Genomic DNA, 20,856 nt, shown 5'->3' with positions numbered 1-20,856 from the left:
TCCTACAGCGCAATTAAATGAGAAATAACTCTCCATAATCACCAGAAGAATGACAGCTATTAACCAACAGATCATAGAGAAAACATTTTAATTATTTTTTAATAAACATTGCTTTGACTAGCAACTCATATTTGTGATAACCAGGTACTTTAAAAACAGAAGCATTTTTAGTTTGGCTTAGCTATTTAAATATAATAGTAAGTTCACATTTCATCTTTCCTACCATCTTTGGCATTTTGTGAAGACAAACAATGTATCTCAAGATAATAATGAATATAGCTTTTCACTCACCACAAAATTGGATCATTAGCAAGCTCACTGAAGCGTTTACACACACATGCTGCTCTACAGAGATCTTGCTCCAACAAGTATGAAAAAATCTTTAGAACTACTTCATCTGGCAATTTCTCCTGAAGATATTGTTCGGCAGGTGCTGCTATTAAAATATTAACACATTTAAATAACCTAGTTAATTACTAAATATATTATCAACATTAATAATTAGGTTTTTTTAATACCAGAAAACTGATCTGGAAGAATTTTTTTTTTATCTATATATCCCACCCTCTTCAAATTCTAAAACCCTGTCTTTGCTTGAATTTGGCAAGGATTACTTGATTACTTTCTTTTAGGTATGGCTTTCTTAACTTGGAAAACATTGCAAGATTAACTTTGTACACTATCAATAAAAATCATAAGAAGGGAGAAACTGCACTGTCAGATTATTTATTTACCAAGATTCCAATTTTAATCCCCAAAAGATATAAAACAGTATTTCCTCCAATTTCTAAATGATTTTGGTTAATGTACCCCTCTCTGTTTTTCAATCTCCCTCATATAAAATACCTGATAAATCTTGAGATTTTCCAGAAACTCTTGCACGTTTTGCTCGATGACCAAAATTTTCGGTGGTGGAAGTAGACGCACCCTTTTAACAACAAAAACACTACTTTACAAAGTTGTAGTTTTTAAAAAGAACAAATTCATCATCTTCTAAATAATGTGAAAAGATTTTTACATTAATTTTTCCCTAAGAGAAACTGCTCTCCCACACATACTCTAATGTCTTTGAAAAAAAAAAGGGGGGGAGATAAAACAAAATAGACAACTTACCTCCATACTGCTCTTTGCAGGACAAGCTGTTCTTTTAGGTAGAAGAGTTTTTCTACGAAGTTGGTATGGACTATTTTGTGCACCAGGACCTGATTCTTCTGCAACCATATCTGCCGGTACATCATCATCTATTACAATTTAAAAAAAAAATACTTTAATTTACAAAGACTATTCAAGTACATATCCATTTTAATACATGATGGTTATATATATATATATACACATACATACGTACATATATATTAATATATTCCTAAAAAATATTTGGTAAGTTAAGAGAGTCAATAAGGTATTCAAATTATTTTGTAATAGGATTCTGGTCCAATAAAAATAGAAGTAGACTTATTATGAGGTAAGAAACTTGGGTTTTTGTTTTTGCTTTTTACATTGGACAAATTATTTAAAACTCTCTGGGTCTTGGTTGCCTCATTCATAAAATGAAAGATGGGATTTAGAGCTAGAAGTGACCTTAGATCACTGAGTCTAACCCTCTCATTTTACAGACGAAGAAAGGAAGACCCAGAAAGATAACTGTACAAGGTCATTCAGGTAGGAAGTGGTAAAGCCAAAATTTGAACCCAAGTTTTCTAGGAGGAACCAAGAAAAAACTAAGGCCATTGCTTCCAAAAAATATGAAGAGCCATGAGAATTTTACTAAGGACATGCTGATCTTTATGTCATAAACAAGTTACTGCTATCTGTATTCTAAGTGCAGGTTAGTCTTTCTCCAGAAGAGTGGGTAAAGAGACTCAAAGAACTCTCCAGTTTCTAGGTAATCAAGAATTAAGTGTTTTTTTAAAAACAAAATAAAACAGGAAGGGTTAGTGTGAAAACCAAAAGAAAAAGGATTTGGGGTGGATAGCAGAATTCCCTGCACCAGAAGGGTGAATGAACGTGACACCAAGTAAATGGGGAAGAAAGACCAATAAACACTTGGATCTAGCAACAGATGTTGGCTTTCTCTGAAGAGAATAGAGCTGGACCTTTATAAGGAGAAAGCAACTACTTTAGCATTATTTAGCAAGGGTCAGAGGAAAATGAGTTAAGTACTGGTGGTTGGTGATTCTAAGCTAAAGGGTAGTTATTTGCTAGCCCAATTGTAGAAGGTTTTCTAACTTGTGGAGAGATGTATCCAGAAAATCTCTCAAAAACGTGTCAAATCTATTTATGGAGGGTAGTTGTCTACTTACTTGTGGTGATACACATAAGCATGGATTATACTGTCAAAACGAATTTGAAAAGCAATTCTCAAGATGATGAAGTTTTGGACAAGAAACTAAAAAAACTTTAGGAACACAGGTAGTGCTTTGACTACTGCTGACCATCACAGTAAAAGGCCTCAGAAAAGAAAGACAGAATTCATAAATGAACACATTATTAAAAAGATGATTTCTAGAATCAGATTTAGATTTCTGGACTATAGCTTGAAATACAAGAGTCACAGTATGGGAATAGAATGTATCAAACAAAGACTAGTAAGAATATATTTGCCTATAGTCTTAAAAAACTTAAAAAACTTAAAAAAAAAAAGCTTCAAATTAAAAGGAAGAGAATACTACCTAAGTATAAACACTAAACTAGACAATATAAAGTTGTTAAAACCATAGGAAGATGTGAATTAAGAATGCCCAGAAACTCACAGAAGACAAAAGCCAACACAAAAGGGTAAAAAACAAAACCCATGATCACATACGTCTAGTCAAAATGTACAAAACATAGATGAAATGCAGTGTAAACTAGAAAGCCTACCACAAGGAAACAGGTATCTCTGAGACTTCATAGGACAGGGGCAATCAGTTAATAAACACTTATTAACCAACTTCTATGTGCCAGGTACTATATTGGCAGAGGAGGTACAAAAACAAAAATGAAAAAGAGTCTCTGCCCTTAGGGAGCTCATTTTCTATTGAGAGAGACTTAAATAAATATAAACAGAATACGCACATAATAAATACAAGATAACTTTGAGGGAAGGGGGAGTTGCTGGGGTTGGGGGGGTGATAGTGAATCATGAAAGGTTTCATGTAGAAGATGGTGCTAAAGATAAGTCTTGAAGGAAATAATAGCGTCTAAGATGAAAATGAGAGGAAAGCACATTTAAGGCATGAATGCCAGCCAGAACTAAGGCACAGAGATGGGAGACCTAGTGTTATACAGGAATAACAGCAAGAAGACCAATTTGGCTGGACCACAGAGTATGGGAAGAAATAAGGTTGGAAAAGTAGGTTGAAAACAAGTTGTGAAGGGTTTTAACTGATAAACAGGAGTCCATATTTTATCCTAGAGGCAGGACTAGAACACAGGGATAAAGAAAAGTATACCTTATACAAAAAGAATAGGATAGGTTAAATCATACTCATGTCATTTGGATAAAGATTAACAGAGACAGAAACACAAGTGACATATTCATTGCAGTACATTACAGACTACTTGGATAGAGAGAAGGGATGAAAAATTTGAGAAACAGATTAGAAGCTTGTCAGAAACAGAATACAATAGTGATAGGAAGTCTCAATTATCTGGATTTCTGTTGCAATTCTCTCTCTGCTGCAACAAAGCAACTAATAATTAATTGACTTGTTTTAAAGACAAGCCTTTCCAAATGGGAAAGAACCAATTTGAGGATGATCTATTCTAGATTTATTCTTATAAGCAACGAAGTGGCTGCTGAGAAAGAACAATGGCAGCCTTATGGGAATGTGAATTAATCCTTCTCAGAACTTGTGATTGAGAAAGAGGAGATAACTAAGCATAGTTGGAGAGGCAACCTTACCAGAGAATAGATTTCAAAGGATTAAGGGAAAGGATAGGTAGGAATCACTTTGGTAAGTAGTTATTAAGTGCCTTCTATGTGCCAGGCGCTAATTTAAGCAGGACACAAAGACAAAACCCAAATAGCACTTGCCAACCAAGGAGCCTACACTCAAGGAAATGGTGGAGTATAGAGATATAATAATATACACACAGAAAAGTAAATATTCCCCCTCTGTCTCTGTCACACACACACACACACACACACACACACACACACACACACACACACTTCCAGAGGGAAAAACCCTAGCCAAGTGAGCAAATCAAGACAGGCTTCATGAAAAAGGGCAATTGAGCTGAGTCTTGAAAGAAATATATGATTCTTTTAAAAAAAAAGAAAGAAAAAAACACGGTTCTAAGAGGTAGAAATGAGGAGGGAGTGCACTCTAGGCATAGGGGATAGCCTGTGCAAAGGCACAGAGATAGAAAATGTAATGCCATATACGAGGAACAGGAAGCAGAGTTAGTTTGGCTAGAATGCAGAGAATGTGGAGTGTAATATGCAGTAAACCTGGAAAGGCAGGCTATTACTATAAATATATTGTATTAACACAACTTGTTTACATCATTCGCTGTATTCCTCTCCTTCTCCCTACTCAGTGAATCACTCCATGTAACAAAAATTTAAAAAAAGGAAAAAAGCAGTTCAGCAAAATAATCAAATTTGATAGTATATGCAGTATTTCACAAATACACAAGTTCCCACCTCTGCAAAGAAGGAAAGTTCATTTTCTCAACTCCTTAAGGCCTTGAACATCCAAACAGAAGAGTATATATTATACACTATACATAACTAGTGGCAATTTGGAGCCACTACTAGAACTTCTTGAGTAACAAATAAAATTCTGTAAGTGAAGTCAGGCTGCCAGGGGTAATGGGAAAGCTTTTAAGAATGATATTCTGAATATACAAAGAGAAATACTTCCCACTCAGAAGGAAAAGGGTAAAAGTTGCCTAAAGAGACTACATAGATTACTAAAAAGCATAGGAGGGTCCCGTAACAATAGGGTTCAGAGTGTCAAAACTTAGCATTATCTGAGACTATCAAGTCATACTAACAACAAGAAAAAAGTGGCTGTTGGCTATTTATGGGAAAATAAAATCAAAGAAGAGATAATACTGCTAATCCTATCAGAGGAGATATAAAGGATAAGAGAGAGGGCAAGGCAGTTGCCTTTATTTTGCTTCTGTTGTCTCTAGCAAAAAAAAAAAAAGAAAATTATTTTTGAACTACAAAGGATAAAACAAAAAAGGGTAATAGGGACAGAAGGATGATTGGAGGTTAAGTCTCTTCTCCCTGGCCTATCACAGCATACCATATAAATTCTGTAAATACTTTTTGATTGACATAGATGATAATTATGGCGATTAATCAGATTTCTTTCCCCCACTGCTCCAAAAAAAAGAAAAAACTTAAGATGCACACACTAAAGACCTCAGTGGGGGCACTTTGAGGTCATGGAATTACTGAGGGAGACACTAGGAAGTAAAAGACTAGAACATGCATACTTACAAAGGAGGTGGAAGTGAGTTAAACTTTAGAATTTGTCCACATTAATTTTGCCCTTTCCTCCTCCTTCAAAGTCCAAGACCATCTGTCAGTTTGCTTTTGTTTCTCATCTCCTTCTTTGTTCACGGGTATAGGGTGTGTGCTAAAAGTAACTAACTAAACAGCAAAAAGATGTGTACACAAGATTTTGTGTATTGTAATTAATGAAAACTGCTGAAATTAAATTTTATTTCATTTTGATGTTTCACATGAATAAAAATGACACCTAAAAAACTTCTCATGTTGTGTATTTAGGTGTCATTTTTATTATTATTATTTTATTATTATTTATTAGGCACACAGGATAATACGAACCTAACAAGAGTATGAGCAAAATACTACAAAATGATGATGTAAAAGCTAAGAGTACTGCTAGAAAGATTAACAGGCTTGCATAACCTACAGCTTGAGGGCCACTTACAGCTCTCTGACCGCTGACCCCATTCAGGCAGCCCTTGAAAAATGTAGAGGAAAGGGGCAGCTAGGTGGCTCAGTGGATAAAGCACCAGCCCTGAAGTCAGGAGGACCTGAGTTCAAATCTGGCCTCAGACCAAACACTTGACACTTACTAGCTATATGACCCTGGGCAAGTCACTTAACCCCAACTTCCTCTAAAAAAAAAAATGTACAGGAAAACATCTTTTTTATGTAGGGGAAATCCTTTGGCAAGCCACAAGCTGTGGACCTGCAGGTTGTGCAGGCCTGGATTAAAGTAAGCAAAGCTCATTAGAATTTATCTCAGTATAGTTCATGGATGAGAAAAATTTTAATCTATTATTTGGAAAAAGAAATGCAGTTTTGCTGGGATAAAAAGGTTTGGAATAGCTTTTTTGAAGACTGGGATAGTGAGTTGATAAGGCAGTTATAAAAGAAATGCCTAGTAGCAAAAGTGATAACTAACAGACCAATATCAAAGGAATTTCCATTAAAAAAATTGTTAAATTTAGAAGAGGATTAACATTTGTAGGTTTAGGAAATGGAATTTCACTTATAACATCATTGATAAAGAGAACTCTTGAATGAGGAAATTCCCTCAAGAGAAGCTACAGGGAAGGTCAGAAGCTTCTCTTTAGTCTTAGAAAGCTGCCTAGAGTACCTCAGTTAAGTTAATTGCCTGGGACCACACAACCACTGTGTCATAGAAGTAGGCCTTGAACATTGTCCATTAAGCCAAAACAATTCTCAACATTCATAATGTGTGATAAAAATCAACATCGTAGTATTAAAGGATCCGAAAAAATTTTTAAATACTGTTCTAAAGGTCTCAGTTTCACATTGATATTCAAAAGCCTTGCCAGAACTCAGTCTCCTGATCACCATTTCTATCCCCTGCTGCTACATGTCACTAGATAGTCATAAAATCCTGCCAATGGGATTCACTACAAGTTCCTATTTTCTTTTCTTTTTGGGATATAAATTCATATTTTCAATCTCACCTGAGCCACTACTGATCCATGAAAATTCTTGTATTTTTTTTTCAGACTGACTCTCTAAGAGGTATTATTTCCTTTTTACAGATGAGGAAACTGAGGTCTACCAGACAATTCCACTTGGATGTCCCACTCAGCATGTTCAGAATAGAATTCTTTATTCCTCTCCTAATCCCATCCATTGTCCAGACTCCTCTGAATACTCCACCATTTTTTAGTCACGTGTACTTACCACTTCAAAGATATCCTTTACTTTTCCCTCTCCTTTCCCTGCATCTCACCTCTATCCAATCAGTAGTTGCCTTGGAAATTCAAACCCAAATTTCTCAAATCTATCTCTGTTCTTGCCACTCATGAGGCCACCATCTTGGTTCAGGCTCTCATTACTTTTAGCCTGCACTAGTATTACTGCCTAACTGGTTTACTTAATTGGTCTTTCCCCTTTCCAACCTATCTTCTGTCAAAATAATATTCCTAAGGCATAGGTCAGAACTAGTCCCATGTCCTGTTGCCTAAAGAAATGCCTCAAAGTGGCATTTAACCTAGTCTACATCTGTATATAACCTCCCTTCTAGACTTATTTCATATTACTCTTTCACATTTTATATTCTAGTCAAATTGCACAGCTATAAATTCCTCGAAACTGGGATTTGCTCTCCCACCACTATGCCTTCATATAAGTTGTTCACCATGCCAAAAATGTGCTTTTTTCTTGCCTCCACTCTTTCAACCTCTTTATCTTCACCCAAAGTTCAGTTCAAGCAGCCACTCAAACACAAAGGCTTTGCCACTGCACTTCCTTTACACACCGCCTTTTACTGCCCCCTTCCTCATCAAATGATCTTTTATTCACTTATCTGCTACATGTTTCATTCTACCCTAAGTAGAACATTTGTCTGCTGTATCTCCCCTTCGCTCCTTTAAAAGCAAGGATTGCTTCTTCCCATTAAAAAACAAAAGTCCTAATGCGAAGCAGAGCATCTTGTACATAGTACAGTGTGCTTAATGTTTTGTTTTTTTCCTTTTTTTAAACCTGGAACGGACAGTGGTTAAGAATCAGTTATCTTGAAAATCCATCTGTGTAAAACACCTCCTTATTTGACAACACTAGATGCTAATGTATACTATTTCATTAAATGTGTAAGAAAACAGGGCCACTAAAAGTCTTTTTAAAAAAACTGAACTGTGATTTCATTAGTACAGGGAACTCTCATTATTGAATTCCCCCTACCAAGACAGTTTGGGATTTTTCCTGCAATTTAGTCTTACAGAGAATTGCCTGAGGCATTGAGGGATTAAGTGACAGTCTAAGTCAGTATGTGTGAGGGGCAGGATTTGAACTCAGGTTTTTCTCTCAGTCCAACTCTCCAGTATAATTTTCTGAAACTGGAAATGATATAATCAAAATAATGCTTAAGGAATAGCTCATGAGCAATTTCAAAGGACTCATGATGAAAAATGCTATCCACCTCCAGAGAAAGAACTGATGAGGTCTGAATGCAGATCAAAGCTTACTATTTTCCACTTATTTTTTGTGTATTTTTTTTCTTTTGGGTCTGTGTCTTCTTTCACAACATGACTAATATTGTAATATGTTTTCCATGATTAACAGGTATAACCTATATCAAACTGCTTACTATCTCATTTGGAACTTTACATTTTAAAAATTAATGTTAAATATTATCTTTACATGTAATTGGGGGGAAAATGAAATAATATTTTAAAAAAGGGAATAGCTCATGAAGAGAGATCAGTTCCAGTTCCAAAATTCTGTCATTAACCAAGCTATATGATTCATATCAAGTTAGTTCCTGGGGCCTATTTCCCCTGAGAGTCTGAGAACAAATTCATTCTTTGAGATCTACTAGCTATAAAATTTAGTGATTCTAACATTAAGACTGAATGAACTGAAGAATGATGCTGGCTACGGAACTTTTCAAGAATCCAGATATGAGGTCATGAGCAGTGATTTACAAACATTTGAGAGATAGATGCACTAAATCTTTGATTTTGATTTGAAAACCTCCTGATACACAGCAGCCTTTCCATTACAGATACCTGGTTAATTACGGTATAAATGATATTGCATTTTGAGTGAGAATATTTGAGTTTTGAGTCCAGGCTCTGCCACTTATTACCTGTGTAAGTACACTGCCAAATCCCAGTCCTGAATTACTCCCACCATCCACTGTCTTCATTCCTACTGCCACGGTGCTGAACGAACTCAACTAGATACTCACTATTGCAAGACAATCCTTTTATATATCCCTAATCAATCTCAATCTCACTATCTTCTTAACATCTCTTATATGTGCCTCCTTCTCTCCTCTGATATTGTCACCATCCTGATGTAGACCTTACTCTCCTCATGCTTGTACTAATTCAACAGCCTTCTGGTTTGTTTCTCTGACTCTAATCCCCCTTCTATTCCACTGTCCACTCAATTGTCAAATTGATCTTCTTTAAGTGCAGGTCTGACCATGTCAACTCCCTCTATCTGACTCCAGTGGGTTCTCATTATCTTTAGGATCAAATATAAAATCCTGTGTTTAAGTTTTAAAACCTTTCATAACCTGGATCCTTTCTACTTTTCAGTGTTCTTACACCTTATTCACTCCCTTCCACATACTCTTCAATCCAGTGACACTGGCCTTCCTGTTGTTCCTTGTACAGGACATTCCATCTTCAAACTCTGGGCATTTTTATTCTCTGTTCTATTCCCTCATCCCTAGAATTTGATCCCTCCTCATTTCTACCTTGTGGCTTCCTTCCGGTCTCAGAGAAAGTATCATCTTCTGCAAGCAGTCTTTCCCAGTCATCAAACTTAGTATCTTCCCTGTGATATCAGCTCTATTTATCTATCTGTATCTTGTTTGTACATAGTTATTTGCAGGTTGCCTTTCCCCATTAGACTTGTAAGTTCCTTGAGAGCAAGGATTATTTTTTGCTTTTCTTTTTATCTCCAGCACTCAGCACAGTATCTACATGTTGTAGGCACTAAATAAATGCTTGTTGATTAATCTATGTGATCTTGGGAAAATCACAACTTTTCAGAGCCTCAGTTTCCTCATTTGTAAAATGCCTGTTTAGATAACCTTTAAGATCCTTTAAGCTCAAAAATCTATGATCATGTGTAAATGACCACTCGTATGTTACACATGTGTTCACTATAAATGCCCATATGGAAGTTATAATATGTTGTGGTCTTTTCATTGAAACACTATTATAAGTAGTAGGTTCCTAGGTTAGTTCATAAACTCTACTTAACCCAAATATTCCATATTTGAAATGAAAGACAGAAATATTGTTATAATTCAAGTTAAAAAGGGACTTTTGGACATTTTAAATAATTTATGGCAGTTTCTTTATTACATCCAGTTTCACTTCAATTCTTATACCTTTCCTTTCTTTTTTTAGTGATAAGTAATATAACTAACACTGATATATTAACAATAATTAAATTATTTGTTGATTTGAAAGTGGTTTTCCTGAGGAAATGGACACAAATTAGAATTACAGTAAGAGAAAAAATAAGGTGATTAAAAAGAATGTACATAATACATGTGAGAAAAACCAAGAGGGGTGGGGATGGGGGCGGGAAAAAAACAAATTGAGCATCCAGAGGTCAAAGGAGGGATGTTTCTCCCTTTTCATTTCCGTGGTGATAGGGGAGAGAAAGGAGGTGATTATGATCAGTGTTTCCCTTCTGCACAGAAAAATCTGGTCATTGTCCAGAATGTACAAGAGACTGAGACTGGGGAAGAAGAGGCAGCATACTATCAAATGTGTATCTGGATGATTTGCCAGTTTTGTATTTTTTTTCTAGTTTATTATTTCTAATATGGTGATTATCAGCTGCACTAAAAAGATAAAACAAAAATCTCAACATCTTTTTAAAAGATTAGAGACTCTCCACCTCATCAGGGCCAGAAAAGAGCTGGTCTTAGTTTGGGATATGAAGACGGTACGCTGAACTGTGTGTTACCGTGGAAAGAATGTTAGAATAGGAGTGAGTTAAGAATTCTCTGCTCTTTCTCTTATTAGCTCTATGATAATGAGCAAATGATTTTACCTACGTGGCATTAGGCAAGTCACTTAACCTTCCTTGGCCTCAGTTTCTCCATCCATGAAAAATGAAGGGACTGGACGAGATGACCTCTGAAGTCCCTGCTACCTCTAGATCAATGTCCCATGATCCTGGGCTTTTCTAACAAATCATAAAAAGGGGGATGGGGGGTGGGGAGAAGATCTGAAGCCAGCAGATGAGAGAGTAGCTAGTTTTAAATTTAACTAACTGTTCCCTCCATGTCGGTTTGTGGATATGTGTTGAGGGGAGTGAAAGGTTTCAGAATTCTGGTACCTTTTATAGTGAGCTCCTTAAGAGCAGGGACAATGTTTTGTACATATCTAGATCATCTTGTACATAGTAAGTGTACAATAAATATTTGTTAGTTGTAACGGAAAAAAATGGCAAATGTGAAAACCAGACTACACATTGAAGATATTTTTAATGTAACAGTGCTCAACTTAAGGGCTGAGGTAGTTGCGACTTGCATCTTGCTTAAAAAATTTTAAAGGGTCATTAAAAAAGCAACCTATTTGCTTTTATTTAAATGTTATATTCCATAAAAATCTGATCAATAGAAACAGGAAAATCATCACTTCTTTTACCCTATAAACATACACTATCATAAAAGACTAGTTCTCAAATCTTTCCCTTTGTGCCCAATCCTACACTAAAATATAAAACAAAAACACTTGCAGTTCATCTTACAGATATCCTGGGGTATTAGAAACTCCTCTATCTCAACAGATGCGAATGACTGAAAGGCAGAAACACAGGGAACAATTTTAGCAGAATGGTAGTAGGTGGATGCAGATTTCAAGTGCTTAAGGAGAGAGAAAGGAATATGGTAAGGAAAGACGGCATCTAGTATAGACAACTATGTCCAAAACACTATACAAGTTAATTGCATTATTATTTGCTGTTCACTTTAAGAAAGTCTCCCCATATAACAACTAAAAGTGGATAGTAATAAATCGCAGTTCCAAACTGACATTATTCTAAGAACTTGGATTCCACAGAGGATTTAAGCTTCCAATAAAAACAAAGTCTAAAAGTAAAATCCAACAAAATAATCTGAATTATTTAAAGATACTTAAAGATGTTTCTCACATTTATAGTTTTTCATTTTCAAATCTGGTTTTAAGAGATCAATACCCAACTGTCACAACATAATCTAAAGACTTGCAAGGAGAACCACAGCAGAATAAAATCACCTCACCCAGCATCTGCCTACTCACTAAAAATGATTACTATTTGTCAGGAAGAACTAGAACCCACATTGGACTTCTAGTTATAAATATGTTCACTAAACTTTTCATTAGTACTCTGAAATGATAAAACATGTTTCGTTTTATTTTTAAATTGTCTTTAAAGAAAACACTACATACAAGCTTTCAGCTTTTCATATTTAAATTATTAGTTGAAAACTGAACTAGTCTTAAGATAAATTTAATCATTAGAGGACATATTATACTTTATACTTGCAGATCTATATCATGACACCAAGGAAAGTATTACAGCCAACATGTTTGGCATTAAAAAGCACCACAGATAAAAGGCATTACTGGGATTCATTTCAACAGAATCAATTCAGGTCTATACCTACCATATTTTCTTAATCTGTATTACAACTCAAGATAATATTTTAAAACCTGCCTAAAACAAGAACAACAATCCTCATGCTATTAATGAGCATGAACGTGTTGGATTAATTTTTTCTATAATGCAGTACAAACATCTCATGCTACTTACCAATCTGCCACATCAGTCAGACAAAAAAATCTGTGCTGGTAACAACTGTGTTTGAAAACAGTTCCTAGTCTCATGGCAGAGATACATGCCTGACAACTGTTTCTAACACAGCTGTGACTACCTCAGCTTTTCTCCAATTATGGAAAAGTTTTATAAAGCAATTGACATTAAAATAATTTTATTCAAAGCAATTAAAAAATTAGGGAATTCAAGGGTTAATTTACCATACAGACTAGTTTTGCAGGGGAAAAAATTTTGTAAGGTTTTTTATTTTATTCTGTATGTAGTTTAAAACTATAAGATCTGTGTTAAATCTTCCCTTTCTATAATAAAGTTTAATTTATACTATTAATGTATACACAATATTTCTCTCACCATTATCTCTTTCCTCCCTGCCAAGAAATATGCTCCAGTATCTCCCATGCTCAAAACAAAATGCTTTCCTTCATTTCACTTCTAAACTTCTCCCAATTCATCTCTACTAGTTTCTACTTTCTCACCACTCACTGAATAGCTTGCAGATTTCTACCCCAATGAACTCAAATTATTTGCTCAAAGCTCACGAATGACATCCTAATTATCAAATCCAAAGTATTTGATTCAGTCTTCTTTCTTTTTTTGGGGGGGGCCCTACTTTTTTGCATTATTGACTAACCTCTCCTTGAAACTTATTTCCTTGGCTTCTATTGCAGTACATTCAACTGGGTTTCCTTTTACCTCTTAGATTGCTCTATCTCCTTCAGGGCTCCTTAAATATAGGAATTTCTAAGAATTTTGTGTTCTGCCCTCTTCTCTCTACCAACTCCTTCATTTTTTTGTTGTTGTTGTTGCTGTTGGTGAGGCAACTGGGGTTAAGTGACTTGCCCACAGTCACACAGCTAATAAGTGTTATGTGTCTGAGGCCGGATTTGACTCTCGTCCTCCTGACTCCAGGGCCAGTGCTCTATTCACTGCACCACCTAGCTGCCCCTATCACTTCTCTCTCTCTCTCTCTCTTTTTTTTTTTTGCTTTATGGTGAGGCAATTGGGGTTGAGTGACTTGTCCAGGGTCACACAGCTAGTAAGTGTTAAGTGTCTGAGGCTGGATTTGAACTCAGGCCCTCCTGACTCCAAGGCCAGTGCTCTATTCACTGCGCCACCGAGCTGCCCCTATCACTTCTCTACAAACTCAAACACAGACATCTCTCCTGAGCTCCTATTTTCAATTGCCTACACATCTCTGCACGGCTGTTCCGTGGTCACATCAAACTAAGAATGTGTATGACTTGTTAGAGAGGAAAATATTTACAGCAGAGGGTTTAGAGGGGTAGTGGGAGATTCTGGTGGACTTCTATTCCAGATCTGAGTCGACCAACAAAAAGGAACTAAATGGCTGCTGGGGTGGCAGTGATGGGAACCACTGAAAGAAGAAACATCTCCATCTTAAGAGCTATCATAGAACAAAGTTAGGTCAGGCCATGCCTAACATATATTTCTGGAGAAAAAAATTGTAAAAGGTTTCAAAGAAAGGATCTAATGGACTAAAATTCTGCAGGGAAAGTCAACCTAGGAAGAATGGAAAGCTCATAAGAATAAGACTGGGAAGACACAAACAGAAACAATTTTGAGGAAGACAAAAAGGCAGACCCTTGTAAAAGCAGAGATAAAACACGCTGAGCAACCTAGATCCTGGAAGCAATAACATGTAACAAAGAATGAATATAAAGGTGTAGCACCACCCAGTAAGAATAAGGCCAAATGTACTAAATAAATGAGCTGCAGCTGATAGGGAAAAGCTAAAGACAACAAAAAGGGTAGCATTTTGTTTTGTTTTTAATGTTGAAACTCCAACAGATCTGTGATCTCACTGACACAGAACTCGCTTCCACTTAGGAATCCATCCATTCCTATCTAACCTCTGCTTTCATACATGACATTCCACAATTATGTCACAGGAGATCCACTCAATACACTGAGGGACTTTTCTGTGTCCTCCAGATATAATAAGGACACCAATTAAGCCATCCTGGCTTTTTGTCTTTTTTCTTTTGTTCCTGCTACTACAGAGTTGATCCATTTTTTAGAAAAAAAAATTATATTCAAAGAGGCAGAGGTGAGGAGAGAGTGCATTTCAGGCACAGAGATGAAAAATGGAATGTTTTGTGTAAGAACAGCAAGAAAATCGGTTTGACAGAATGTCAAAGACCTTTGAAAGATTGTAGTGAACGGAAGAGATAATCAAATCAGCAGGATTAGATAAAAGACAAAATACCTCAATTTTCAAAACATAATAAGAAAACAATATGTAAACTATTATGTGTGTGTGCACATGATTTTGTCTTCAAATTCTGGAAAATTCTAGAATTCATTAAAAGGGTAAGTAGTCTGGATCACCAAAAAAAGCAAAACAAAAAAAACCCCAAAAAACCAGCTCATACTTCATTTCCTTGGGGGGGGGAGAAGGCAATCAAGCTACTAGAGTGGAATGGTTCATTGGAGGACTGCCAGAGGTAGAGTTTGACTAGATTTTTGCAAAGCATTTGGCAATTTATCACACTATTCTTAGAGAAAAGATAGAAAACTTTGGGCTAAACGACAATTCAAATAAGGTAGACTTCAAACTGGTTGAATATACTTTGACTCAAAGAATAATCATGAATGATTCTGTGTCCAGGTAGGAGGAGGATTCTAGTGTACTACCCCAAGGTTATTATTATCACTGATTTGTATAAGGGCAGAGATGGCACATTTATCAAACTTGCAGATAACACAAAGCTAAGAGTGACAGCTGACATCACTGAATGACTGAATCAGGATCAAGAAACATGGGCAGATGTTGCAAGAGGCATTTTTAGGCTAAGAAAAACTTGCTAACAATTAGACCTATCCAAAAGGAATTGGAGACTTTCAAGCACATGCTAGATGACCAAATATCAGACTTACAGTAAAGAGGCTTCTTTTTTTCTGACGGGTTGGATTAAATCAATTTTGAGGTCCCTTCCAACCCTGAGATTCTATTAATTTAAGATAAAACTAGAGATATAAGTTGGATCCCAAATGGGACTGGAATTTGAAGGACAACTTAAGGAATTTAGAATTTATTTTGCAAGCAGTGAGTACTGCTAAAGACTTTTTAAAGCAACAGAATGATCTGCATAAACCAGTATTTTAAGAATTTCAATCTGGCCACAATTTGAAGGGTGAATTGTGGAAAGGAATCAGTGGCTACAAAATTATGAATGGTTTAAAACAAAAGGAAAATGAAACACATATCAGAAATGTAAAGGATTATTTTCCTTAAGGATCATCACTTTGAGAGGCAAGATACTTGTCCCAGTAATATTGCCAATACTCAAACTCTCCTTTTTGGAACTACTACTAGAATCAATTCACAAATCTCACAAGCAAGTTTCATTACTTTCAAGTTCCATCTGTTTGGGATTTTTTTTTTTTGGCTAGGCAATAGGGGTTAAGTGACTTGCCCAGGGCCACACAGCTACTAAGTGTTATGTGTCGGAGGCCAGATTTGAACTCAGGTACTCCTGAATCCAGGGCCGGTGCTCTATCCACTGCACCACCTCGCTGCCCCCTGTTTGGGATTTTTAAATAGTATTACCTAATTTGCCATCTACCTCATTAATAGCAGTTTCTCTAAATGATTATGGGTTGAATGACTTGAAAAGGGAGAATAGATGGGAAGGGACTGGGGAGGGAATACTGCCAAGAGATATGACAAGTTTGATACCATAAAAAGTAGGTAAAACAAAGAGAAAGAACAAATGAAAAGTGGATTTCACGGGAAACGAGAACCTCCAATAAAAAATATGGCCTAAAATATCTACATATAAATATACAAAATATGGGTAGTTAACAAAGCAATCATTATACAATGGAGTAAATTTGCCATCATAGCCATAACTAGGAACCAGTAAAATATAAATTCTTGAAGGCAGAGACTTTGTTTTTGTATATCCAGTACCTAGTATAATGCTTTATCCATAGTAGGCACCTAATGTTTGTCAAACTGAAATGAATTCAGAATAAAGAGAAAAAGATTAATATACTATTTAATTCACACCTGTGATTTAAATTCAGATTATGTAAATCATCCTAAATTTCAATTACATACAAATATCATACTATACTTTTACATATTTTAAAAGTATACGAAGTCCACAAAAATTTGATATATCACTAATTTCATTTCTACAATGGTCTGCCTCCTCAGAATTCTTGGATTGTTCTCAAGGTTTCCATTGACAAATTCTGTAACATAACATAAAACAGATTTGATTTATCCTTAAATATTTGCGATTAGGAATACAACTATAAACTTGTAAGCTAATATTAGAATGGGCTTCCTCAAAGGAAATAAACTTAAATACTGGAGAAATCCTTCAGGAAGCATTACAAAGTTAATGAATACTCTGATAAGACAGACAGACAGACATATACACACACACACATCTTTATAAAATAGATAAAAGACATCTATCATCAACATACATGAGGAAACTAAGGCACTAAGAGATTAAGTGACCCCCTAATTTAAGATGTTCTCAAAAGTAAAATATAGTCTTTCTTCTCTGATGCTTTCCTTTCATTTTCCATGTCATTATGATCAATTGAATAGTATAGTGGAAATAATACTGGATTGGGAATCTGAGAATCTGAGCTTGAATTTTCAGCAGTTAAATCTTACCTGCAAGACACTGAGCAAGTCATTTCCTTCCCTGAAATTCAGGTTTGACCTCTGTAAAATATGGGAGTTTAGACTAAATGATCTCTAAGGTCTCTTTCAGTGCCAAATCTAATGGCCCTTTGAGCTACCATTTTTAAAGCCACTTGTTTAAATAAATTCCTTCTGTCTGGGAATCTTCCCAGATGTTTTCATACACTGCTGCCTTCAATCTGGTCATCACCCCTATCTCTACATTCCTGCAGGTCTCCCCCACTCCCCAACTTCCATTAAAACCTTGAATTCTGCATCTGGGACATGAATTCTGAAAAGTGAACTTTTACTTTAAAAAGCCAGGAACCAAGCCTCTATGTATTTCCCAGCCATCTCCAGACTGTGCTGCCTCTACCAACTCTATCCCACTCCGCTTTATGTGTTGTCTTCTCCCATTAGTATGTAAGTTCCCTGAGAGTAAGGGCTGTCTTGCTTGTTTGTAACTCCAGTAGTAAGTGTTCTATCTACCTACCTACAAGATAGATATTTGTTGTTGTTCAGTCACTTTTCAGTCATGTCTGACTCTTCATGACCCCATTTGGAGTTTTCTTGGCAAAGATACTGGAGTGGCCTGCCATTTCCTTCTCCAGCTCATTTTACAGATGAGAAACTGAGGCAAACAGGGTAAGGACTTGCCTAGAATCATATAGGCAGTAAGTGTCTGAGGCCAAATTTGAACTCAGGAGGAAGAGTCTTTCTGACTCTAGGCCCAACACTCACTGCACCATCTAGAGGCACTCACAAGATAGATACAGTAGCAGATAATATCTCCCTTGATTTTTATTAATCTCTTTGTTTATAATGAGAACCATAGGCTAGATGTATCGTGTATGTCTCTTCTCTAACAGGCCAATCCCCCAAGTATTTGAAGGCCTACTATGTGTCTGATCCAGTCTTATAGACATTACTGGAGAAGAGTAGTAGTTGTGTAAGATATGGTCCTTGCCCTTAAGGAGTTAACTGTCTTGTGGAGGAAAAATTTGCAGAGAATAAAAGTTTACAGATGCTACATTTTGCAACAGTTCAGAAAAGGACAAGACTAACATGCACGGAGGTTACTACAAGAGGTATTATAAAGGAAGTGGCAGTTACATCGTAACTTAACCAGTCAGTCAGTACAATGTGGCAGAAGGAAAGGAGGCGGATTTTAGGTCCGAGGTGAGAATAGCAAGTGAAAAATATAAATTCTTCTTGGAACAGTTACTAGACAAACTTAGTTAGAATTAGGCTTGACTAGATAGGGATAGAGCTAGAGCAGGTTTCTCACTCCTGAGCTAGGAGTAGGGCCCCATCATATGGGAAAATAGACATACAACTATGTGTCAAAGGTAGGAATCCAGTACATATTTAAAGGCTATCTCTCTATTCCCTACACCATGCTGCATGAAATAAGAAGAACTTGGAATAACATGGTACCAATTAACATGGAAAAGAAAAGATAAATCTGAGAAATGCTGCAAAAGAGCAATCGGCAGAGCTTGGTAACCGACTAAATGAAGCGCAAAGACTACTGAATTTGAATGGATGAATGATTCATTTATGGAGCATTTATTATGTGCAAAGCACTATTCAGTCATGGAGATACAAATAGAAACGTAAGACAATCCTGACTCTCAAGGATATACATGTATATGGAAGGTTTCAGCTACAAGTCAAGTCAAATAGGAAAACCCTCAGGGGGCTCAAAAGCAAAGTCAACGTTAATGCCTCCTCTTTCATGTGACTGTTCTCAAGACTTTTGATCAGCAGTTGTAGTTGATGGTGACGTGAAAGGTGGGCCCCCTCTCTACAATGATTTCTCCCCTCAATGATGGCTGTCCAGGCCAGGCTAGAAATAATTTTGGTGGTTTGGGGGCACTGCTATTCCCAAGGCTCTTGGGTTCAGGGCTGATCCCATCAGGGTCTGAAGGGAGGCAGTGGAAAGGTTATGGTGGTCTGACATATGTAGCACATGCTGCTTCCAGTCTCTCCCTCAGAGCGCCTTGCTTCAGCTAGGCTGGCTTGCCTGCCTAGGCAGGTGAAAAGGTCAAAAGATCGGGGATCAAACCTACTTGTCCTATTTGCTACCATAAAACTTTGGACAAGTCATTTAACCTCCCTTCCTTAATTTCCTTACATAAAAGGAGGGGGTTAAACTATGTGACTTTTAACAGGGTCCCTTTCAGGTAGAGTCTATGACCTTTAGTCTATGACCATTACGTAAACCTACCACCTAAGTGATTAGAAAAATGATGGGGAAACTGAAAGGAAAACTCTAATATGGAAAGGGAGTAATGAATTTAATTGTGGTCTGAAATAAAAGTGGAACATCTAAAGAACCCTGTAGCATACAGATTTAGTCATTCACATATAAGTGAGAAGGGGAAGAATAAAAAATTAAAAATAAAAAAAGAACAGCTAGCTTAGAAATGAGTCATGGGGAATGCTCATAGTTTGGGGCAAAAAGAAGAGGAAGAACTAAGAAAGAATTAGTCAGAAATTGGAGGGGACCAGAGCAATACAGAGTTAAGGTAAAAGAGATTTTAAAGAAGGTCAATATCATATATTATTTTATAAATGAGCAACTAAATCACTAAGACTTGGGGGGTACAGAGTTTTGGTTATATTGTACATTTATTTCCATTAGACTAACTATCTAGTTGATATCTGTCATATATGCATATAATAGTTTTTATTCTTTATAAAATACTTTAAATAAAGAAAATTATTAAAATAATCACAACTCAAGTATTTCCCACTGCCCTTATTGATACGTTTTTGGGCTATGTCACAGAAGAGTTAAAAGTCTATAACTTCTACATAATTTATAGAACAAAATTTCAACAAAGTATGGACAATCTGTTAACAAATTAGAGCACAGGGTCACATGTTGAAGCATGTAAAAATAAGTAACTTTTATAAAGTGATACGAAAATTGTGCTTTGTAAATATATGTGAAATCTCATTTGATCCTCACAACCCTGGAAAATATTATCCCCACTTTACAGTGAGGAAACAGACCGAAAGAGTTTAAATGACTCATTCAGAGTCATGCAGCTACTAAGTGAGGCAGCATTCAAACTCAGGCCTAATGCGGTTGAGAAGGCTATAATTTTCAACAAGCCCCACATAACATTTAAAAATTTTTAAATTCCATTTTAAAATGGAATCCACTATCTCTTAAGGAAAAGGAAATCACTGGTTACCAACATGAGAGTAATTGCTGAATTATCTGTGTGCAATAAAACCAACGAATCATTACAGTAAAAATTAAAATCAACACTAAAATACAGAAAAGATGAGAAGATACGGCAATTAAAGTAACTCCAATCTGTTTTACTGAAACAAGGTATATTGTTGCGATACACACACACAATGAACAAAGGACAATGCATCAATACAAACTATAACCATTTCCTACATAGGTTTAACTGATTTAAAG

The 20,856-nt window shown here is 36.1% G+C and overlaps 1 protein-coding gene across 2 annotated transcripts in view; it reads right to left on the bottom strand.

The window, feature by feature from the left end:
- FBXO11 (F-box protein 11) overlaps nucleotides 1-20,856 on the bottom strand; it is a 113,271-nt gene that overhangs the window by 31,007 nt on the left and 61,408 nt on the right. The window contains exons 2-4 of one of the 2 annotated variants that reach the window (XM_027865067.1): nucleotides 1,114-1,241; nucleotides 847-928; nucleotides 292-436 (exon numbers count right to left, since the gene is read on the bottom strand). In XM_027865067.1, the coding sequence (XP_027720868.1) occupies nucleotides 292-436; nucleotides 847-928; nucleotides 1,114-1,221 (335 nt within the window). In that variant the 5' untranslated portion in view covers nucleotides 1,222-1,241. Of the gene's footprint in view, nucleotides 1-291; nucleotides 437-846; nucleotides 929-1,113; nucleotides 1,242-20,856 lie in introns of those variants that run through there. The other variant, XM_027865066.1, reaches the window with a different exon arrangement.

This window comes from Vombatus ursinus, unplaced genomic scaffold, assembly GCF_900497805.2.
Source record: "Vombatus ursinus unplaced genomic scaffold, bare-nosed wombat genome assembly UNPS02014778.1, whole genome shotgun sequence".
Lineage (NCBI taxonomy): Eukaryota > Metazoa > Chordata > Mammalia > Diprotodontia > Vombatidae > Vombatus > Vombatus ursinus.
This window is presented reverse-complemented; position numbering and strand designations above follow the sequence as displayed.